The sequence below is a fragment of the Pseudopipra pipra genome, chromosome 6 (assembly GCF_036250125.1).
Source record: "Pseudopipra pipra isolate bDixPip1 chromosome 6, bDixPip1.hap1, whole genome shotgun sequence".
In the NCBI taxonomy this organism is placed as follows: domain Eukaryota; kingdom Metazoa; phylum Chordata; class Aves; order Passeriformes; family Pipridae; genus Pseudopipra; species Pseudopipra pipra.
In genome coordinates, this window is record NC_087554.1 from 20,638,276 (window position 1) to 20,662,993 (window position 24,718).

Below are 24,718 nucleotides of genomic sequence, written 5' to 3' on the forward strand. Positions count from 1 at the left end.
GAACATTTTTTTGGAGACTTATGCTGCTTTAGTGTCAGTCATTTTAGTGAACCTGCATGTGAGAGCTCCTACTCAGTCCTCATCCCTGGATAAGGAAGGAGATCACCAGGATGCTCAAGAAAGTCCTTTGGCTGCACTTGTGATTTTTGACTCACTTTTCTCACAGGCACCAGCACCATTGCCTTATAGCCCGACAGGAGGTCTCTCCTTACTGGGGGAGAAGCAGATCTCCTTTCCAAATCCCCAGCAGTATGAACCAGTGAGCACCTGACTGTTTTCCAGTGGGAAGGAGGTGGGACACTATAGCTGCACACTGAATTCTCTCTGTTCCCTGAGGCCAGCCTAGCAGTTGGAGCAACGCTTCATCTGTGCGCTATTGACTGTTCTGGCTTCCTTTTTCTCTTCCAGAGAGACGGTACTCCAGATCCCGTCCTAAGACTGATGTACTGAATTATCCATCTCATGCAACGACCCGGCAGCCCAGTGAGATGGCCCTGACCCCACTGACAGAGCAGGAGGGTGAGGCTTACCTGGAGAAATGTGGTAGCATCCGTCGCCACACCGTTGCAAATGCTCACTCGGATATCCAGCTCCTGGCAATGGCCTCCATGATGCACACAGGAATGGTCATAGAGGAATCAGACAGTACTGACAAGTGCCTCCTCCTGCAGCCCACTTGTTTCAGCCACAGGCAGTGCTCCAGTGAGCCCAGTATCGCTGATGGGCCAGAGGGAATCGCGGCAGCAGCAAGTAGGCAAGATTCTGCAGAGCTGAACTGCACATCCGTCAGCTAGAAAAAGTCTTGCTGAAGAGTGGAGAACTGTATGCACTAAGCTGGACAAAGTGTTGTGTCATCCTTGCTGGGAAAAAAAAGAAAAATTTTAATTTTTCTCATGTCATTGAAATGGCCTCAAGGGTTCTTATGTCTGAGAATGCTCTCTAGATTTGATTTTTTACCAGTCTTGGATCATTGTTGATGGAGGTACCAGGCTGCTCCCAAATGACCACTGAGGGCTGCAAAGGTTTTGCTGTTTAACAGCACAGTCTACCTTCTGTAAGCTTTCTCCCTCTACTAGTATAAACCTTTTGTCATCAGGTTTCCTTCTGTTTCTTTGGTGTGATACAAATTGACCTCTTTCTGCTTTTCTCCATCTTTCACAGTGTTGTGCTGCTTATTTGCTCTTCATTCCTGCAGTAGAGACCTCTGTGCTAAATGTTCTCTTTGGTTCTGGTGCTAGTGTGGTGAATGCTGAGGACTGCATTTCTCTCTTTTAAAGCTGAACTCAGGGATGAAACCATTTGAGTCCTCCAGAAAGATCTGCTGAGGTGGTTTGTGAGAGGAGATCCTTCACTTTGCCTCCCATGAGCGTGGATGAAAAGCCCAAATTGGAACAAATCAGACCTACTTTTTTCCCAGACCTGAAGAGAACTGAGTGTACATGGAGTCTGAGCTGAGTACTTCATATGTACTTTATTTAGTTCCAGTCATATCTTGGGGGTTGTGGTATAAACTGCACAAAGGAGGGCTGGGTGTGTAAATTGAGTGTAAAATGTAATCCTGAGCATCCTGGCATTTGGCATCAATTTGGTCTCAAAATTTCTGTGGTGATAGGGCTACAATGAAAAGAGACAACTAAATGGATTCCTTTGGGAAGAAGATGCTGGGCAGAGTTTGCATTTGTGCAAGAGACGTAGAGGTGCTTCTCAGCACTGGGCCATTGTGGTGCTAGACGAGGAGGTGATGAACAGGATTTCATCCTTGGAGCTACCCTGGTAATTCTAGCACTTGCAGATTTCATGAGACCAAAGATAACCAAAGGGGTGTAGAAAGGAGTCCTGTCTCAGTGGTGTATTCATGAAGTGCTCCTGACCTCCAGTGGTATCTGACTCAGTGCAGTATTGCTTTTAAGATAAAGTGAGGGCTCTTTGCAGTCCTTGGTTTTGTTTTTATTTTGAAGATTAGGAATGGTCCAGTTTGCGAGTGTCTGTGGCAGGCACTGCAGTCGGCAGTGTCTGCTTTGTAGCATCACTTGGTACTCAAATGCTGCTTCTATGGGAACAGAATCAATCTGTTCAAGCTGTCCCTTGGGATACTCTGCCGACGTCTTGCTAAGCAGATTCACAAGTGTAATTACAGGCTTGAAGGTGAACTGAAATGCTGCCTTAAATGTCAAATTCCATTAAAAATGTGGACATAACAAAACTACCACTTTAATCTGTAAAAAAATAGGTCTTGACAAGGAAACAGAAGGTTAAGATGAGCCTTCAGGACTTTTTTTGCTATGGCATTAACTACAGAGTTTGCCCTGCTTCTCTTGGGCACTAAAGATTTCTTCTCCACTGGCTGCACTGAAAGTACAGGGCCGACCTGTCAGGACTTGGCCTTAGTAGCATGTGCAGCAAAAAGAAACTAGCATTATTATCTGGCAACAAAGCATCTGAAATACCAGCTACGAGCACAAGCCACAACATCTTTATAAATGAGGTTGTTGCTTTTTCTACTGTAGTTTGCAAATATTGAAAGAGATATTGAAAGGGCCTACTTTTCCTTGCTAGGCACCCTAATTGGCCTTTGTGTGAAAATACTAAATGTTTTGATCACCAGCTGTGCTTACATGTTGAAGAACAGAGCTTGAGTTGTGCTGGCTGCCTCCTCCTCAGAGCATGCACAGTCGCGTGGAATGTGGCTTTAAGCCACAGGAAGATGTGGCTTTAAGCAATCTTCCCTTCAGATGGATTATAGGATAAATTACTCTCCTATTCATAAATTAGACTGACTGACCAGGCCAACTTATTTGTTGTCTTCTGCCCCAGGGTGGCCATGGACTGTGGCGAACCTTCAGAACCTCTGTGCCAACAGCCAAACCTGGTAGACCATGCTGGTCTCACCTTGGCACAGTCCCTCCAGCGTGGGGCAAATGAAGGCGTCCTGCTCAAAAGTAATTTCTTTTGCCCCTTGCAGTGATTTAAAGCCTTCTCTTAGTAGCATTGAGGCATGTGGAGAAGTGATCACCCTGCAGCATTTCAATTCACTCTTACGAAGGCTTTTCTTCTTTATGTTTCTCCTCTCTCCATTTGACTTCTGTAAACACCCAAAACATTCGGATTTGTGAGCAGTGCCCTCTTTTATGCTGATTAGAATGATTTATTTATTTCCTGACATATTGTTGGATCATCTCTAGGGCTAATAGGAGTTAGTCCTGATTTTAACTTGAATTTCTTTAATTTTACACATATGTATAATTTGAATTATATTGGTTTTGTCTCTGTTACTTTGCAAAAATTTGCACCAGGCCCTCTGAATCATGCACTTCCCCAGCTGTTTTGTTTTTTAGGCAGAATTAAAGCTGGTGGCTTTACTTTGTAAGCTGAAATAAACAAAACCTGTTCTGTAAACCACACCAAGTATATGGTCGTAAGTACCACTTTTACAGCCACGTGAGATTGCACAAGCCTCTGCAAATGCAGACCTCTTACAGGTAAACTGAGTGAACCTGGAAGTGGTTTGAAAGCTGTGCCCTGCAGCTACCATGATGGTAGCATGAGGTTGCAACTGAAGCACTGAGTGTCTGCTCTCCATTGAGGAAGCTCTCAGTCCCTTGGAAGCAAAAAGCTAACACGGTCTCTGGGCCAGAGCTGTGGCATGAGAAACACTTGCATTTTGGATACAGGGGTCTGGTTTGGGGTTGCACTTTGCTCACTGTGTCACACAGCCAGGGCCACAGGGCAGGTCTTTTCTACCTTTATGGTAACCAACTTGAGAAAACCTCCTGGAAATACTGTCAGAATGGGAAGAAGAGATTTCTCTCACCACCTCTTGAAGTCTGTTACCTTCTACCTTGATAATTACCTAGAGTAAGTCACTTCTCATCAAGACCGAGTCTGTCTTCTCTTTTTACTCAGTCTCCTTAAAGTAAGCGATTAATTCTCTCTGTCCATACAATTCTGTCATAAGCTTACAGAGGGGGACCTCAGCAGAAAGCTATTCTTAGTACAACTTGCCTTTTTCCTGACATTCCCCATAGGCAAGCAGTATGTTTTTATTGCCAGCAGGTAGAGCTTCTTCAGTCCCTGGTTAGGTCAGCAGCAACTCGGTTTATTTTTTGTTTGTTTGTTTCAATCAGAAGAAATGCAGTAGATCTTCGTGCTGTCACTGATGGCAGCAGGGGGAACACTGCAGGGTTTGAACTGATGCTGAGGTAGGGTATTGCCCTTTCTTTTTAAGTCCATATGGCAATGGGTTCACCTGGAAGGAATGGCCTTTTGGCACTTACAACTGAGTCAACAGACTAAAAATGTTTGGCTCTTGCAGGCAGCCTGTGTGTCCCAGAGAGGAGAAACTGAGGGTCTAGTGAGAGACAAATTGTGGTATTTATAGCGTGCTTACTTATATGAACTTCTTAATCGTGCTGTAGCCTTGGAGTAGCAGATTTCCCTTACTGGACTCCCTGTTCCTTCCCAACCTGGACTCTTCTCCATACCAGCAGCAGGACTCCTGGGCCTGGCACACACACTGTATTGTGTGTGGGGGGGTGTTCCAGTGACAGTAAGGGGAGCAGTGTAGAAACTCAACCAGAGTTGATGACACTGACTTGCACCGAGTTGCCAGAAGCAGAATTGAAAGCTCTGTGCTAAGAACAAAAAATGCTGCCAGTGCAGAGGGCTGCAGGCAGGGCCTTCGTGACACTCAAACTCCCACTCTTGATGGGTCTTTCTCATATTCAGAAAAGGCTGAAGAAGGGTGGTTTTTAAGAATAGGGGCAATACAAGTGAAAGCGAGTATCTCTCCTCATTCTCAACTGAATCTGGAGGCAGATAAAGATCTCTTCAGCTGTGAAAACTGCAGCCAGCAGAAGCAAGCAATTGTGTTTTATCCAGTGATTTAAATGTAGCAGACACCTACCCATCCATGAGGCCGGGGCCCCTCCTCACAGAGCCCTCTCCACAGCTCTGCCAATCTCCTATGCAGTTTGGTCAGTGACGTGTCTTCAAGGGGCTGTGGAGGAGGCTGGGAAAACCCATCCTCTTTGTCCTTTGTGGTAAACCACCTACTCCTATAAGAAATGTAAGCATTATAAGAAGCCACAAACTAGGCGTCAAAACTCCCAGAAGAGGCCAGTCTGGCTGTATTCCCTGGCTGCCCCCTTCCCCACCTGGAACAGGCCTCTGCAGAGCCAGCACCGCTTCCCACTCGGGAAAGCAGGTGAGGAGGCAAGACCTACCCTGGTACAGATGCCCCACAGTGCCCAGGGAGTTTCCTAGGGGTACATGAGCTGGAAATTCAGCCCACAGTCAACATGCTCCATAGGAAAGTTGCTGCAAAATTTCCTCAGTTAAAAGTGGGAAGAGTGGGGTATTTGGTATTTCCCTGAGCAAAGGGGAGGTAATTAGTCATCCTATTCATGTTTCAAGCGTGGAAAGCGGATCTGGTAGCACAGCAACAGGTTAAATGGGATATTCTCACTTTTCCACACATTTGGAGAGTGCTTTCTCTTCACCTTGCTATCCCAACAGCTCCAGGTAAGGGCACCAACCACTCAACTACATAAACAAAAGCTTTAAAACAGAAATGCCAGCTGTTAAAGCAACTTAGCAGCAAAGGCACAGCACATTCTCATCAGTATGGTGCTCAAAATTGCATGCTGTAATATAGCTGCCATGTTCCACCTAAGAATTGGCTGGCCTTTATTCATTACTTGCACCTGAAGATACTTGCAGTACTCTTGTTACTTACATCCAACCATTATTTCCATCTGGAAGAGCAAGTGCTGTATAATTGTTGTGCCAGTTTACCTCTCCCCTGTGTGTAAGCTCATCCCTTCCAGGGACAAATCCTGCCCCAAGCATTTCTCCAAGTTTTGTGAAAACTGTCCTAAGTACACAAGGAGTGGCAGCAGAGATGTGTGAATAGTTTGGGTGCATTTCTCCAACCCAAATGATGAAAAGAAGTAACAATTCCAGTGCAGAAATAAGTGAACTGAAAACTGTCATTATTCATCCGTAGTTGCTGGCTGTGTCTGGCCGACACACTCTCTGGGCAACAAATATGGGTTTGTGTGTAGGAGACTCACCTGTATGGAAGAATGTATGGGAGACAGCAATGAAGAAAACATATGGAGTTAAAGGAAATAGCTGACTAGATTAATCTTTACCCAAATAATTGATATAATAGAAGGTAGGGTAGAGGCTTAATTATAGCTTGATCATCAAACTTTTCAATGAGAAAAAGGAAAGAAAATTCCTTAAAAAAATCTCCAAAAACTAACAACTAAACCAAAAGACAAGGGTCTCACCTACCCTAAGCACCTACAATGGTACAGAGCAGATCTGTAGTAGCTATAAATTGCAGCAATATTTAGGGACTTGCTGTTTCAAGTGCCTGTCATTAGGCTTCAAAGCTAACTCCCACTTATGCCAAGAGCTAGTTTGTAATTCTTGTAGCATAATTATTACAAACTGTACAGTAACAACTTCTGTTACATTGGAAAATAGATTGAAGTCACAGAGCCATTCTTTCTGACCTCGGAATTTATGAAGTCAGCTGCACTGGCTCACATACAGGAGTTTTTGCAGTTGCTAAAATAATAGAAATTTTTTTTTTTTTAACCTGAAAGAATTAGTTCTGTGCGAATTGCTTGGGCTTCTCAAAGAGCAGACAGACCAGTTACAAGATGCTCAGATTCAATTTAGTACTGCAACAGGACTACCTAGAAAGTGACAGAATTTATGTATGTTAAATACCAGTGAGAAACCACAGAATCTGTGCCATAAATTACCTACCCTGTAGGCCTCAAGACTGATTTACACCTGTTATTGGTAAGCCAGCTCTCTTCTCCACTGTGGGTTTTTAATCCATTTCACACTAAATGCTTGTTGACAAAGTTATCAATGGTTCTTGGAGCAGAAACAAGTTCGGCCTTGTCTCCTACATAACTATCTCTAAGGGACAGCTTCATTACGACTATGCTAAACCCACTGTCTTTGTCCACACGCATCCCAGGCCAATGGATTATGTATTTACTGTGTGGTTGGATATAAGAGATGAGAGAGGCTGTTCTGCAGGAGGGAAGCTATGGTACATGTGAAAATTCCCCCTTAAGCAGTATATGCACTATATTTAGAAGAAACACCCTGTTTTAATAATTTCTCTTTCCCCTCACCCCCCATGGTGGGAATGGGAGGGGAGTTCTGATGTGCATTTTGGGACTTTGAACATCGAGGATTCAGAACCACTGTCCATTATATGTTTGAGTGAGTGCTGGGGAGGGGAGAGGGGAGGGAATTTCTTGTGGTTTTCCCCCATCCTGGGAGACGGGGGGGAATTTCTAGTGGTTTTTCCCCATCCTGTTTTTTTTTCAGAACATAGCGGTGGCTGAGCAGCACTGCATTTGGCAGTGCAGATGGAGCTGCTCTGAGCTCCTCTATTCAGACTGTCACTGGATCTCATCAGTCTCTCTTCTGCCTCTGAAATGTTAGACAACTTTCTTCCCCGAGAACCCTGCGGCAGATTGGAGACATGATGCCCACTGCAGCCATAGTTCTGGTTAAATGCGATAGCTCAGCCTCAACAGCACCGTGTTAAGAAAACTTCTGTCCAACTATCCAGGAGCCACTCTGGGAGTCACACTCTCACCACCTGAGTTGGGACTGAAGACCCTTCACAAAAGCCTGAGCTGGATCCCTCCTCAGAGGCACGAGCTGTTATTTTGTTATTGCACCATAATTAAATTGTGGGGAGAAAATGCATGGGTTTTTCTGTGGAAAGTGAGTGCCAGCTTGAAGGAGAGGCAGGAAAACAGCATGTGATGAAAGCCTGGCACATGGTATTGCACCCACAGCAGATGTGGAGTAACACAGTGAGCTAACGTAGACTGGTATGGAAGGTCTCAGCTGCAAATAAAGATTTGTTATGATGGGCCCCAAAGTGCAAAAGACTAAGACCAAAACAAAAATTCCATGTATAGATTCATAGAATCACTAAGGTCAGAAAAGACCTCTAAGATCATAAAGTCCAACCCTTAACCCAGAACTGCCAAATCCACTACTAAACCATGTTCCCAAGTACCTCATCTACGCATTTTTGAACACTGCTAGGCATGATGACTCCACCACTTCCCTCGGCAGCCTGTTCCAATGCCTGATCACCCTTTCAGTGAAGAAATTTTTCCTAATATCTAATCTAAACCTTCCCTGGTGCAACTTCAGGCCATTTCCTCTCATCCTGTCACTTGTTACCTGGGAGAAGAAACTGCCCCCCATCTTGTTACAACCTCCTTCCAGGCAGTTGTAGAGAGCAATGAGGTCCCCCCCGAGACTCCTTTTCTCCAGGCTAAACAACTCCAGTTCCCTCAGCTGCTCCTTATAAGACTTGTGCTTCAGATGCTTCACCAGCATCGTTGCTCTTCTCTGGACACATCCAGCACCCCAATGTCTTTCTTGCTGTGAGGGGCCCAAAACTGAACACAGTATTGGAGATGCAGCTTGAAGGAACCACGAGGAACTACAATTCTGTAATGAAATTGCTTACCCTTGCTTTTACCCTCTTTCTCATTTTGGTAAGGACTTGTGAAGGTGTTGGATCCACAGCTCTGTCTCAAAAACCTGGGGACAGTTGGACTAGACTGGTGCTATCCTTATTAAAGCTTACAATTTTTATTATTTTTACTTTTATAGAGATAGTGTATTATATACGATCTATTTATAATTACATTTGTATATACTTAATACAGTACATAAATACTATATTACTATTTAAAAAATATTTTTATATACATGATATAATTTTTAATTGAGTTTATCATTATATTTATCTGAGACTATTACAGCTGGACTGAGAATATATAGAAGTCAGAAAGAGGCAGAGATTAAAATATGGCTCTTTTGCATTCACAACCTGTTTTCCACTGGTGAAAACAGTGGACAAGGAAACAAGAAATCCACAGTGGGCATTCATCACTGTTCCGCTATCTAATTGTTTGGTCATGGTGTTTGGTGGTCTGACCTTCCTTTTCCCAACAGTACTCACTTACCTTTCAGGATCACTATGTTTTCTACCCATTTAAAGCCTAACCTCTTCCATTCCCAGAGGATCCAAATCCACACTCCATACAGATCACTGAATTGAATTTAAAATACTGATTCTTTCCCTGCCTTTTAGCTAGAAGGATAAGTACAGGCACATGCCTACATAAAGGCCTTTGGCATGAAGAAACTCAAGCTGAAGGACTTGTTTCTAGGAGGTGAATCACACTGGACGCACCTGCTTAGGCAAGTCTAAACTCCACACTGTGTGAAGTTTATCACACTTGGGTGTGATACTGAAACTAGGAAAACTTGTATGTGTCACTTTCCTTGGCAGCACCACGGCTCCTTAACACCCTGTTAGCAAAGCCCAAGTTCATACCTGGCTGAAATCACCACTTTATGAAAGGCAGTGACAGAAACAAAGTTAAATCTTGGAGAGAAACAAGTCTGTGCATGCATACATGAATACCAAAATGGAAATAAAAATGCTAACTCAAGCATACTGTAGTAGGACTTAAAAAGTCAGACTCATGGACTTCACATGACACCTTCACCTGACACCCTGCTGCTGACTGAGCAGTGAGAGAGAGGAGTATCTGCTGCTGAAGACAGAAGGGAAAACCAATATGTTATCAATACAGGGCTGTAGCAGAGGAGTAAGGACTCTGCAGGTCAGGTGAGACAAGGAAAGATTTGTACTGTTGCCTTGTCTTTTTTTTTTTCTTTTTTCTCTTTTTTTCTCCAGTGTGTCAATAATCAGCTGAGTTTCATGGAAATCAGGTTCTGTCTGGGAGGGCAAAGAAACTGAAAACTCATATTTTTGGACAGTTAATCACAGAGTTTTTAGCAAGCTATCACCTCTGCTTCTAATCAGCTAAGAGAATGCAGGACAGGCTTTTTTTCCAAAATTGTCAATACCCAACTGCTAAAACACTGCTCTGTATGCCTTGTCCCCTTCACTGTTTAGTGGGGTAAGTCTTCTGGACAAAAGGCACCAGAAAACATAGGTATTGGTCTATGAATCCATTTTTCCCTAGGCTAGCACCTGTTGGGTCTGCCCGAGTTAAGTCAAACCTGCTGGTACCTCAGAAACTATCAGCTAGGATCTTCAGGACCACAAATAGACCAGGGCTTTTCTCCTCCTTCATCACTGGGTGACTGGCTGAGAGGGGCAATGCACCAGCTGGAATAAACATCTGCAGTTGGTGGGAGAGCAGCTAGATCCAGGAGGCAACAAAGACCTGACTGGGACAAAGGAGCAGGGTGAAATCACTAAACTCAGGAACACTCATGGGCTGTTGGGCCACAGAGACCAGTCAGAGCACAAACCAAAAGGAAAAGGAGGCTCACTGGTTGAGGCTGGGACTGCAGCTAACAAGGAAATTATTTTCCTGTTGCACAATCTCCTCCTCTCACACAGTCTAGGAATTTTCCTACTCCATTCAAGAGGAAAACCCCCAATCAAAATGAGCCTTTCAGAGCTGCACAACCCAAATGTTTCTGCAGAACAAGGGAGTTCAAAGAACATGATCACTGAAAGATTAGACAGTGAAGTAGGGTCCCAGGATTTGAGCAGAAAGATTATCTTCATGATGCTGTCGCTCAGTCTTTATCTGCCACCCCTTCAGCACACAACAGCAAGGTAAACTAATTTTTACAACTTTTTTTTTTTAACGGAGAAAATGGCAGTTCTTTTAGAAGGGATGAGAAGTGGTGGCAACAGTTCTGCTTGGGATAAAATAGGAGTGAGGAGGGACTCAAGATATGACTACTACAGAATCTTTCTGCTTCCTTGCACGCAAGAGGAAATGAAAAAAAAGAAAAGATGGGAGAACAAGGACAGTTCTGTCTGTGGGTTAGCTTTTTTATTGCAGTTTGCAACTGGAAAAGACTGCAGAACTAACACCAACTCTTTGCATATCCTGAGCCCTGACAAGCTTTAAGCAACTTAAAATAACTTAAGCATATAGCTGCCTATATGCTCAGAGACATATATACTTATCAAGGAGGTTAGGTTTAATTATAAAAAAACTTAAAACCAGTAAAGGAAAAAGACCTGAAGGCCACAGATCCCAGCATTTGGTATTTCAGGTCACTAAGACTGTCAGATCCTGTAAGGGTGGTGGCAGCACGCTCAGTCCAGCGTGGTCAAGCTGCTCCTTCCAGATGGAACAAAGACCCAGTGGTGGGCAAACGGTGAGGGTGAGACAGTTGTGACACTGAAGTGTTTCCTTCGGTAATTTTTTTTTGCCAGCATAACAATTTCCTATCTGAGTGGCATGAGTGTGGGTTTGGGTTTCTTTGGCTTTTTTTTTTTAATCAAGGATGACTAACAGGCAGAATTCATCAGCCATCTTACTCATTTCATCCAGACAAGCCTAGATTCCCTACTCACCATTTTTTGTCCATTAACCTCCCATTCTATTGCCTTGTAATTATTGTATATGCTAAGAGCACACTCAGGGCTAATTTACTAAGTTTTGTGGACTTCTGTAAATGCTGATTTGGAACAGGCTAAATAGTCACAGCTTCTAAGGGAGAAACACAGCATATAACATCTGAAGTCTAGCACTGTGTGTACTCATGTACTTACCCAGGATAATATAGGAAGGAATGGCACAGGGAGTTTTCTCTTTCCAGATGGAACAGCCTTTAGTGATGGGCTAGTGCTTTTTGGGGATGAGCAAGGCAGCAGAGCAACTGGTTTGGCGTAAGGATTTAAGTAAAACAAACACATTCTTCTTGTGAAGTCATTGCAATGAACTGGTATTTGTCCAATAAAATATTCAGTCAAAATATCCTGGTCCACATCTAGCTTAGCCTTCTTTTTTTCAGAAATGTACAGGTACACAGATATTTGTATTTACACAGGTGTGAACATACTTTCATATTGCTGGCATCTTCTGTTTCTTCATGTGGACTTTCCATTCACTGGCACATCTGCAAACAGCTAGTTTTCCTGCTTAAAAACACGTCATTATTACTTCATCTCATCAAAAGAAGATTTTAGTGCCCTCAAAATGTGAAACAATAAAGATGTATTAACAAAACAAATAACTGGTAGCTGACCATACTTTCCTATCCATTACTCATGGAAGCTATTAGGACCAACCTGGATGAAAGATAAAGTCATAATTAACTTGACATTAACCGCAGTGCATTAGATATTATCTCTATAAATAACATTAAGGTTACTCAGAATTTGAAAGTTTGGAATATCCCTTCCTGCAGATGCTGTTAAAAAACAGATCCAGAATGTTTGTGGTTGAGATAAATCAGCAGATTGCAATGAAGCACTTCTCTTACTCAGAGAGGAACTCCCTTTGGTTTCTGCTCTGAGTATCTTGCAACAAAGCTTCAACCCATAGTTACTTTTGTCACAAATATAACAAGCAAGCAGATGCGGCCATCGAGGTGACAGTGTGCAATTTTTTTCAGATTTCTTAAATTACAGGATGATCATGAGAACATTTTGTTTATTATCAACTACATGAGCTATATCTTCTAGTATTGAATTATCCATGCCCGTTATAAATGCCAGAAGTTTTTATCTTGAAATATTTGTTGCCTTCTTGGTGCTATATGATACATGGTCTCCTGGATTAAAAAACAGCCAACCTGAAACCCACAAGACAGAGAAACTACCACAGAGGTCCTGTATCAGTGAAACTTTTTGAATAGCCCTCCATACAAATAAAAATGCAACATGCAGTGCACAGTTTACTTAGTTTATTTCTTAAAGTTCTGTCAGAAATATTGCTGTGCACTACTACAAAATATATTAAATTATTGATCAATACATCAAAGGGAATAGAAGTACTTTCCTTTTGTTCAAACACAAACCAATATAAACCTTTAACATTAAACCCAGAATAATCTTTAAAATCAATCATAAATGTATTTATTCTGTCACCATCTTTGATTTCATCAGCAAGTTTAAATCACTGATAGCAAACATGACCAGACATATCATGAGACCACTTAAAAAACAAGTCTATACATCTCACATTATCTGAGTTCCCACATATACATCACACATATTTTTAGTAAAATAATTTTCCCTGCCCTGCAGGTGAAGACATTCAGAGGCAAAAAGATAACATATTTGTAATATATTATCACCGGTAAATTTGTGCCATAGCAGCTTTGCAAATACACATATTAAGTGGGTGACTCAGGACATATTAAAGACAACAGAAATTTGGAAAAGAAGCTAAGCCACTTTTTAAATCACCTTGAGATCCAGTGATGCTGGAGTTACAGAACTAAAGAACTCCATTGCTGAATGAATTACACAGGAAATGGGTTAAATTCCCATTCTTCTTCGGTTTTGTTTTAGAGACAACTCTCAATGCTGCATACCTTTCTGCTTCCATTTAAACAGTTCTAGCAATTATACCTCAATCTACCATGGTAAAACGAGTTCTCAAAAGAAGAGATTTGGAGAAAGGGGAAAGAGGAAAATGGAGCAAGTACATGAATATTATGAATAAATATTTCATTAACATTTACAAGGTGTTTTTATGACAATAAGACCTAACTGATACTAAGCAAATTACCACTGAAAGTCTCTCATGTAAAACTCTGTCATTACAGTAATTTGACATCACTCAGAGTTCTAGTGGGTAATATAAAAATACAAAACCAGTAGAACAGCAGCAGTGAATAAAGCATTCATATTACTGTGGCCAATGTAGTACTATACATGCAGTAGCCTTCTATTCCCTATTGGCTTGTGCTATTGTATTAACCTGAATCACTTAAAACTCCGCCACCAAACTGAGTTTCCTCCTCAGAGGCAAAGTACATCCGATCTCGCAGATATGGCTCAAAGTAAAAATTCCATTCAGAACGCAAATCTTCAAAAGCAAAGGAAGTGTTAATGCACTTAGTGGGTCTTGGGTATAACCAATGTGAACACAGAGCAAGGACATTTTTATTATTACCACTAGGGCTGAGAAAGGACCTGGGGCAGGAAGAAGCTCTCTAATTACAAGTGTTTCTTCTGACTGCCCCCCACCCTCCAAAAAAAAAGAGAAGAGGGGAAAAAAGGAGAGACTGGCAGTTTTTGAGCATCTTGAAAAAAATAAGTATAACTAACATAGCTTGAAAACGGAGAACTAGTGTACAGCACCTTCTGTATACAGTGGGTCTGTGCACTGCTATGTACATTAACAGCTCTTGGTTAAGAATGGTTTAACTGGACATTCTCTAACTGAAGACACTGAAACAATAAAGCTAATAGAATGAGGCTATTCATCATCAAGACTACTTAAGAACCTTAAGCCCACAGTTTTAAAGCAAGGATCTTTTCTTATTTTGAGTAATATATGCTCACCCCTCCCCTAATCACAGAGAATACACTGAAGTTGTCAATGACCAACTGCATTTACCATCAGCCAGGAAGTTCATGTTTCAGCAGTGACAACACTCCATTGAACACAATCCCTCATCTAATAGGTTCTATCTCCAGAAGAAGTTTTACTCATCTGGATATGATGAATGTGGTAGCTTGGGTCCAGGAACTTTTACATCTCATGCAGTCAGGCAGAGTATCCTCCCAAATCAATATGCTACAGTAGTCTTTCTTTACTCTTGAATGTATGTGCATGTATTAAGCATATGCCCTCTCCCCACTGATGATACTCACGGTATTGCTTTGATGAGGCCAAATAGCTGGAATACTCTTTACTATTTTTTAAGTGGCAGTCTTTAGGTTGCTTCACTAGCATGGATAAATAATACACATATGCTTATGTATCATTTAGTTCTTTCTTCTGTATCAGAATATCTGTTTAGGTTATGGGGTGAACAAAACTTTTTTCTTCCCTCCCTTAAAGACAAGATTCAGAACTTTATCAGCACCATGATAAGTTAAAATTTTTAGCACCAGTGAAATTGAACTATTCAGCTTTGACTGGTCAAAACTAACATTTATGTGGCATACAGTCAGTACAGAAAATAATAATACACGCAACATTAGTAAGCTCATGAATCCCTGACATAGTGAATCTAGTGTTTGATAAATGAGTAACTATGGAAGCCAGATTTTCTTCCTAAGAGCAAACAGGACTGCAATTTTTCCTCACACTGTTGAACTAGCAGGCTTTCCTTCCTCTCCAAATTGCTGAGAGTGGCCCAGCTTCTATTGTTTAAAGGGACAGGAAATACCCACAACAGTTGGATGTTGATATGGCCAGCTGCCCACTGAGAATTCATAGGAGGTGACATAGGTCATATGTCACGCACAACACCAAGAGATCACTCGAATAGAAGCAGGTCACAAGTTCAGCTTTGGTACAAATTCAGGTTTCAACAACAACAAAACACATCCTGCATCACCCTATATAGTTAGTACATCCCTTTGCTCATGTATCCACTCATAAGCTGAAAAATGTTCAGCACTAGGGGGTACATCAGCACAAAGATATTTCATTCAAATGCTAAACTTTTATATCTCTTGTCAATTGTGATTGACACTCTGGGCCTAGAGCACACACTTACAGAAAGATTTATCCAAGTAAAGAGAATTAGGGAGGCACTTTCAGACCATATTATAAATATTTCTTCAGTGAACTCAGCTCATAGTCGTTTAGCCTTCTCCACAACACTACCACACGTCTTTTGGAAATACTAACATCAACTGTACATCAACATGCCACTTCCTGAAGCTAACTCCAAAGAAGGGAAGGGCCAAAGCATATCTGAACCTTAGGTGACGTGAGCGAAGTCTTGACTTCAGATTTCAAGAAAAGCATAACCAATGCAAAATTCTAGATAAATCAATATAGAAACTGTCTCAACTTTCCCAAGCTCTGTAAAAAAACAAACAAAAAAATTCCTCATCTTTATTAATTTAGCTATTTCCCTGTTACAGTATCTATTCTGAGGCACTAGGGTGAAAAGACTTACAGGACTTCTCAACATGACTTACATTTTACCAGAGACGTACAGGTTCTGCAACAGGATTTTCCTTTAGGCAGTTAAGTTTTGGTTAACAACACTTCATTTAGTTAGCTTGCTACAAAAGTAGCTTATTATTTTAATAGAGAACCATACCAAATATTTAAATACATGACCTCATACAGAAAAAAATAAACCAGCAACAAGAAAGTTCCATTCAGGTGAAGATCAACTATGTTGGTAACTATGATCTTTTACAAACGCAGCCTATATTTACAATGAAGCACTCTTATAACCTGTGGTGGAAGAACATAACTAGTGGCTCCATTCCTCTGGATAAGACTTACAGGCTACATAGGTCCATCCGTACTGCGAGCCTGAAATCCTTCTCTGCGGACACTGTTCAAATCTAGACGTGTTAGAACCTCACAGCGCACCAGAAGTGTATCATCCTTTATGAAGGTTCTTTGTTTCAAATTTTGCAGGTGCATGAAAGTCACATAACCAAAACCTTTTGGATTGCGGTGAACTGTCGGTCTCTGGAAGGCCAGTAACTCTGGCTTGGCTTCCATTACTTCTTCATGATTCTGCCTTTCTGGGCCTTCTGATTGATCCAAAATAGAAAGTCGTATCGTGCCTTGGAAAGGCCATGGCAGATGGCTGTCATATTCTCCTTGCATAGTGTGGACAAACAGAGATATAAAATTAGCACAGCGCTGAGCATTCGGTAATTGGATATGCAGGCGCAAACACAGCTTGTACCCAGGCTTTCCAGTATAGAAGCCAGGACTGTGCATCACAACAGGTCTCTCTTCTTCCTGGGCTTTCTGAAGTCCGCTGAAGTTCTCAATCTTCCAGATATAAATACCATTACACTGCTGGGCCTCCATTTCAGTGATCTTTCCCTCCAAACTTCGGATAGTACGTTTGAGTTCTGCCATGTGAGTGTTCTGAGTCTCCATTTTAGCAATGAGTTCCCTGATTTGGTGATCTTGTCTTACCAGACGACCTTCCAACTGCTGAATAGTTTCTTTGAAGTTTTCAACTTCTGGATTACAATCGTATGTGGCACGTGACACGTGTGAGAAGAGGGCAGGCTCAAAGGGTAGGCCATTGATGAAGGGTACAGGATTTGTAGCAGTGACACTGATATTTTGAAAACTCTGAGCCATCATTCTCATGTGAACCTGAGTGAACTCCTGCATATGTCGTGCCAGTTCATTCCTTTGCATCTAGAATTTAAGAGATGTGGCATTAGGAACATATCAAACGTAACCAGAAATCACATTTTAAACCTGCACTTCAAATGGAGGTAATTTTGAGTAAAAGTCATGAGGTATTTCAGTAGTACATACAATGAGAAATAGAAACAGTTTATTTCAAACTGTGCACCTGAAAGTAAAAACAAGATATGAAGAAATATGGAGTATTTTATACTGAAAACATTCTTGATAAATATTCCAAAGGCAAGCATTATGTGTATATTCAGGGTTACTTTCTTGTTAATGAGCATTCATGATAAAAAGATTCAGGTTTCATAGAAGTAATTATTTCCCTATTAAAGCATCATTAATTATGGTGTACACTTTCAATAACACTGTTCAACTCAAAACAAAGATGTAGTGAAAGACTGTTAGTGATAAACATACATTTATTTTTTTTTCTGTGCTTTAAATTAGTACTGTATTCCCTTCATTGATTTGCTAAAATGCTCTGTTGTACCAAATGGTGTATGAAAATTGATGTGGAAACAATGAAGGGGAAAGATCCATTTTTACAAAGAGGTAGTAAACAACTAGAAATAAGAGTATCCAGTTTAATAACTTTAGAATTTAATAAAATTGGTTTTCTTCATGGAACTCTAAGAGCCACAAGTGTATTTGGCCACAGCTTTGGAAGAAATGCTGGAAGCTATTTTATTGATGTGAAAGCTGAGAAAACAGTCAGTCATGGATTAATAAAAGCAAGTTCATCAAGCAAATAGTTCACAGTTTTTAAATTTGAAAAGCCAATTTTGAAAGATAATGTATCAACATGTAGTTGTTGATATCAAAACAAAAAAAGACAAACCCACAAATCACTGAGGATTTGGGCTGGTGAATGAGACAAGAACAGGAAAACACATTAAAAAAGCCCCAGACAAATGCCTGCAGAAGGTCTGCAACTTATGATTCTGATAAAAGGCTTACCTTTTCAGGACATCCAAAGGCACTATAAAAACATGGCACTGGAGCAGTAGGACAATCATTGTTGTAATGGTTAGGCATCTAAAAGAAATGAGATTTGCTATTACTTTTTCATAAAGAGTATGTTTTTATAACATCCAAAAAGGATACAGACCGATGGATTCTGAACTGGTACCCAAAGTCAGATCAGTTTATACCTACATAATTTCTCAAAGGAATATGGAAGTTTTGAACAAAAATATTAGCTGATGATAAAAATTCTACATCCTACTACTATGTCCTTTAACAATTCATTGACTTTGTTCTTACATCAGGCATCAGAAAGCATTCGAGTTTCCTTGCTAGACCAAACACCTTCCAGTGCTAGCCTATCCTCAAGCTAGATCACAGTCCATTTCTTCCCTTTCTGAAGAACTGCTTGCACATACTCAAGGTATTTCTCTTCATTACCCTCTTCCTCAAAACACGCAAGTTACTTCAATTTTCTTGTAGTTTCCAGATCCAGCCATCTCACTGCTCTGGACCCACCCTATCCACCCCCATCTCAAAAGCATGACAACTTCAGCTGATACTTTACGAGTCCCAAACAGAGCAAAGGATAATTCTAGGTTTCACAGGCAAAATACCTGTTTATATAACCCCGTATGCTTGCCTTGTTTAAATATCATGATGAAGCAGAACACAAGTTTAATACAGGTCAGCCATTAAATCTAAACCATTAGCAAATTCAGCATTCTCTGTTCCCCATTTCTGCAGTTCATTATCCTACCTAACAACACATTTTTGCCTTTGTCATTACTAAGCTCAATCCTGCTTTTCAGAGTATTTGGGCAATTTGACATGATCATTCAATATCATTTGACATGATATTCAACATAATTGCCATCCCATTCAAACAAGGATAGGCTGCATATCAAATAACATTTATCATTTTTCTGTCAATGAAGTTATTATAGAAGAAATAATAATGGTTATTACAATAGTAATGGACAAGCAGAATTCCGGTCAGCATCTGCAGTTTCATAGTGAACTACTTACAGCTACTTCCCAACAGTGGCTTTCCAATTAGAAATACTCTCACTCTCTGCCCATTTTTTAACCTCCATTCAACATAAAAAACATGCAGCATGTCCCCTGTCAAGAAGCAGTACAGCTAAATAATGTGATGTGCAGCCAAAAATCCTACAGAGGTCTTACCAGACTGCAACTGCAAGCTGGAACAGCATTTAAAAGAGTATTACACCTGTACTGGACATTTTCACAGAGAGACAGGTAGAAATTTATTAGCTAGTAGACAAACTGTTTCTCCAAGTTTAAATTCATATTAAAGAAGCAATGTAAATACAAAACATCTGACCGAGGTTAAACACAGAAGGTGGTAGTCTCTTACCTGCTCTCTGATTAGCACTGTGTTGCAATATTCACAAAACACGTTGGCAAGTGGGCAGGTTTGGTCATGAAGCTTAGTGATCAAGTAGAAAAAGAGAGGAAAGAAAGAATCAATAAAGTTACAAAATTTAAGAGAGGCCTAATCACCTCTGATCAAACATCAAATTTCTATTTACATTTCCAATTTTGCATTTACCTGTATGCAACTGTGAAACAAAGTCACTCCCCTTACCCTGAACAGTATGTTTTCTATTACTGTTTTTTCCTGGACTTATACAGGAGCTTCATAAAGTTGAAGATATTTTATTTCCTAAAGTTCTTATGCTCCAAAGAAGTCTGAATTTAACCAGAAGTTTCTAAAATACACGTTTAATTGCAGTGGAACTATATTAAAGATTTTTTTTTTATTGTTGAACTATACAAGGTACTTTTGTTTGACAATTCACAATATGAATTTCATAAAATTTAACAGTCCTTGAGATAAAACACATCTATACAGAGATAAAGAAAAGGAAACAGAAAGAGGAAAGTACTATCCTCAGTATTGCACGAGTAAAAAAATGCAGAACCATGAAAAGAATTCAGAAATTATCGTGGTCTTGTGTGTTAGCAGAGATCTCCAAAAGATTTATCTCCTGCTATATCCTTTCTCCCAGGCATAAAATGTAAAGCAAATGTAAATACTGCCTTTTGTATTCATTTGGCAGTAGATACAGGCCTCTCTGGTGGCCAAAAATCAATGGTTCTTTCACAAGTCTCTTCAGATCACAAGGTTCCCAATAAGTTTGCATTTAAGAACAATCTCTCCCCATCTTTTCCTGTTCTAGGCTAATATCCTGAGTTTGTACCTTCTCACCTCTGCAGCAGCAGATAGTGCTCTTCTAGACCAAAAACTTTGTTGCTTTTTTTTTTAAAACTGATATTCTATTTACAAGCAAACCCATGCGAATGAAGATCGAAAAACTGAGACTCCTGCTAAGTACCTCTTTATCTTCATAGGCCATAGATGTGGCACAGTTTGGGCAACACACTTGACGCCTCGGACACTCCTGGGTCATGTGCTCTTTCAAGTGGTTCTTCTGGAAGGTTCCTTGGCACTGTGGACATTCCACAGTGGAAAATTCACACTGTAACTGGTGTTCCTGCAAAAGGACAGAAGATGGATGATACTACAAACAGGTACTATCATCTCATCTGTTTTCAAGAGAAAGCACAGTACAAGACAAACAAATCACAATCTTTCATGCAAAGAAATCCTTATGCTCTTATGCTGACTTAATAGCCCATTACTGTCCCATTACTAAGATCAGGGCTTCACGTATTCAGAGCTTTAAGAAGGCTCTCAGGTAAAAATTTAGCTTTATATTTATCCTTTTAACTGCAAATATTATTTTGCAAAGTAATTATTTCAACTAACATATGTAGCTACTTTGAGGGAATATTAAACTAACTTTAAGAAACTTGTGTGAAGTACAGATGGAACTGATTAAAAGACAAAACATGAAAGATACCAAACAGAAAGCTGCATTAGTATAATTTTCATGCACTACGATGTTCACTTGAGAATAACCTACCTACAATTAAAGACTCATCAAAACCAAACACGTGCAGCTATAGTCTTGAAAGAACAATGCATTGAATCAGCATAAATGAGTACCAGGTATGACCATCTATTTTAAGTTATTTTGAATTTTTACTTGTTCATGAAAACCAGGTTCCACGTTTTCAAAACTAATTCTCACCTCTAAGTGCCTCAGCTCCATCTTCATACTGCAGCCCTTGTTGGGACACTTCACCATTAACGAAAGGATCTCCCGTTTAGCAAAGTTGTCAGGAAAAAGTTGATTTTCAAGCAGAATTTCGTTGTCTACTGGACATTTGTGACCTGCATCTCTATAATGCAGAAAAGCAAGGAAAAAGATATTCTAATATTTCCAAGAGATTTCCAAGCCTTTATTTTAAAATATTTTTACACTAGTAAGATATTAGTGGCCAAGTTATAACACAGTAAGAAAGTCTTTGAAAACAATGGCATTTATGTGGTAATGACCAGAAAGTACGCAATGTACACTAGAAAAGTTGACAATACACAGTTTCACTAGAGGTGACATGACTGGGGTTGCAGCCCTTTTCTAACTCAATATGTTTTTTTTGTACAAATGCCGTGTTAGGTACTCTGGAAACAAACTTGAGGAGGACATAAAAAACCTAAGAACTTACAGTCCTGTTTGTGTGAATACTCCACATAGCTCAAACATCAAAGTATGTTTCACATGCTATTTCAAAACAATTCTTTAAAAATTCTTGGACTTTCTCTAATTTTGTTCACACTTTATAAACATCCAAGGTGACCATAGCTGAGAGAAAATGTAAAATTTTCTTTTCTTCCAGATTTACTTCATCTATTTGTCATTATTTCTCATATAGGTCATTTTGCTGGTTTTGTTGTACAACCATTTGAACAGTTGGTTATCGTTCAATTTATTTATTTATACAGCAAATAAGAGTGAAAAAATTCCAGACATGAAAATTACTAGTAACTATGAAAATTACACTGGCTTTGGAACTGAGTGTTGCATCTGAAGCCATTTTAACAGCAAACAGACTGGAAGTGCTAACTGGCAAAAGTTTGGAACGTGACGGTGGAATGTGGATGCATGCAACTTGCACAAGGTAACTAAAGTTCCAGTTCATCACGTTCTGTCTATCTGCATTTAAACACAAAAATAACTAGAAACAAACTAAAAAAAGGGATCGCCTCCATCAAATTTTTCAGTATCAGCTCATTCTGAAAGCAGAAGGCCAACATATTGATTCACAATTAAGTAAGGCAGTTAAAAAGGCATGAGGGATCAAAGCTCTGAGCTGAAATGCTAATGGAAACAGCAATAAAATGGAAAAATACATGAGGCAGAAAAATGTCAGAGACCACTTGTGGTGCAAGGATCAAAGGCCAGATCATTGTCACTGCTTGCATGCATGAGGGGAAGGAGAACCTAGAGGGCTGTGGAGACCAGGAGGGAATTTATGTTCTTTGTTGGAAAAGGAAATAATTGCTCAGCAACTCGACTAGCAATGAGCTAGAGGAAGTGGAGGTAAAGCTGAGACCTCAAAAAGAGGCAATGAACTTCCTTTCACAGGTTTTACTTGTAAGAGCTAGCTCACCACATGCCTGGTAGTCATACTCCCAAACAAGTGGAAGAAAATACCCAGCTTGCCATTTTGTTTCAGAGCTCCCCGAGCTATGATCAGTGTGCTGATCTTCGCACAACCCAGAAATGTTCTCTCACTTCGCAACCTACAGGAAATCAGTTTTCACAGGTATAACTTGGTTACAAACACCCTGTTTAGTAGAGTACAAAGATCGCCCAGTAAGCCTGCTGATAAGACAGCAGCTTTATTTCTACACAGAAAAGCTAATCATGTATAATAACAGCCAACAACAGAATAATGTGAAATAATGATTGCCAGTTCTCCAGTTTAAATAATAGCAGACAAAGGGTAAAATAAGAATGCATGGCAATTTTCCAATGTAGGAAAGTATAGCAAACAAAGAGCAATAACTGACTGCAGTATATTAAACAGGCTTCAAATATTATTTATAAGTATGAGGATTGTGCTTAAAATGCTGCTTAGATGCACTGGCAGACAAAGACATTGCCATACATTTCCTATCACAAAACTGAGTTTATGCACCTCAGTTCTAAATTACATTACAGTGAAGGATTTCCTGTGCTAGAATTATTTATCACATAGGACTCTGCCACCCACAACAGTATCTGTAAAACAACAACCATCTGCTACAAAGTACAATGAATATTCCTATAATTTTCACTGAAATTAAAATGCAGGTATAAAGAGTAAAGCCAGAATAATTTTATTTGCAGAAAAAGCCCTCTTCATGATTTTAACAGCTGAGTGGCTTAGCCTAGAAGTTGAAACAGTTGGCATACACTTTAACTGCAGCCATGCCAGCTGTTTGACAGACTGCTAGTACCCAAAGCTTTCCCTGCTGCCCCTTGTCAGCTCACAAATCTGCTTTTCCGATAAACAGAGGTTCTGGTATTTGGCAAGCTCTGCTATAAACCCTAAGTCAGCTTTGACAAAAGATACAGGAGAAGAAAGACTAGAGTGAAATTTAATTACCTACTGCACCTGCACTTAGTTCTTCTAAAATTTCTAATTGAGTATTTTGTTTACAGTAACATTTGCAAAACAGTATTGGTAGTTACTTAGATAGATAAGCTTCTCCTCTACCACGACGTAAAGCACTTCAAAGCATTTCAGACAGCTTTATTTAAAAAGATGCCAAGACTTTCTGGGAGGCAAACATTTATTGTGATCAAATCCATCAGGTCTAATCATGTCCCTCACACTGTAAGCTTTAAGAGTCCAGTTTTTAAAAGGTTTTCAATTTTTTTTTCTAGTTGCAGCCACAACTTCAACATGAACAACTATAACTGCTTGTCTAAGTTACAAGAAGCGATTACTCAAGAAACGCTTGTACATCCTTCATAATTTAAAATTCTTAATCTCTGTGTTCACTTGAGCTAAACAGTGGGGAAGTGAGAAATAAACAGGAGCAATTTTTTCCTGATCAAATAAAGGCTGTGACAATTACTTAACGAAAAAACCAGTACTTAGAGAATGTAAAAATCACTTTCCATTTTCATTTTTGTTCCATAGAAGCTTCTCAATGACATCAATCAATATGGTACTGTGGACAGCACATACTCCAAATCGATATTGTTCTGCAGACACTACATAATCCAAATCAATAGCTTGATCCATGGATACCAATTAAGCATGCATTCAGCCCTTCAGGGATTCAGGGAGGTCTGGCACTTTACGCTGTCTGCTCTGCTTTCACAAGCATTCACTCAAACTGCACTCCAAAGACAGATTTCACTGGGGAATGAGGGAAAACTTTTACTATCAATGAAACAACTGAAATATTACAGTGATGATCTATAGTCTCCAAGGAAAAAAATGCTTTCGACCTGTGTTTATTATTCACTGAAACAGTCAGCACTATTTATAGAAATGAAGTAAAATAAGCAAAGGGTGTAAAAGAAGCAAAAGCTTCTGGCCATTGAAACTGTTTGGAGATCTAAAACTTTGAGCAGAGCAAATGCTCTGTTAATTTAAAAAGGAAGAGAAACCACTTCCCATGCCTGGGGTTTAAGAAGGAAATTTATCTTCCTGCTAGGAGATGA

The 24,718-nt window shown here is 40.1% G+C and overlaps 2 protein-coding genes across 8 annotated transcripts in view; one reads left to right on the plus strand and one right to left on the minus strand.

Annotated features, from left to right (window-relative positions):
• PRR5L (proline rich 5 like) overlaps positions 1 to 3,401 on the plus strand; it is a 42,840-nt gene extending 39,439 nt beyond the window's left edge. For all 4 annotated transcript variants that reach the window (XM_064657774.1, XM_064657775.1, XM_064657772.1 and 1 more), the window contains one exon: positions 409 to 3,401. In XM_064657774.1, coding sequence (XP_064513844.1) covers positions 409 to 794 — 386 coding nt within the window. In that variant the 3' untranslated portion in view covers positions 795 to 3,401. The remainder of the gene's footprint in view (positions 1 to 408) is intronic.
• Positions 3,036 to 24,718, minus strand: part of TRAF6 (TNF receptor associated factor 6) — a 31,959-nt gene continuing 10,276 nt past the window's right edge. The window contains exons 3-9 of one of the 4 annotated variants that reach the window (XR_010431234.1): positions 21,245 to 21,395; positions 20,486 to 20,644; positions 19,504 to 19,575; positions 18,117 to 18,194; positions 16,275 to 17,159; positions 11,908 to 11,983; positions 3,036 to 5,054 (exon numbers count right to left, since the gene is read on the minus strand). Coding sequence is in view for 3 of the 4 variants with exons in the window: in XM_064657770.1 (XP_064513840.1) it covers positions 16,278 to 17,159; positions 18,117 to 18,194; positions 19,504 to 19,575; positions 20,486 to 20,644; positions 21,245 to 21,395 (1,342 nt within the window). In the remaining variant the exon portion in view is untranslated. Of the gene's footprint in view, positions 5,055 to 11,846; positions 11,987 to 12,738; positions 17,160 to 18,116; positions 18,195 to 19,503; positions 19,576 to 20,485; positions 20,645 to 21,244; positions 21,396 to 24,718 lie in introns of those variants that run through there. The other 3 variants (XM_064657770.1, XM_064657771.1, XM_064657769.1) reach the window with 3 other exon arrangements.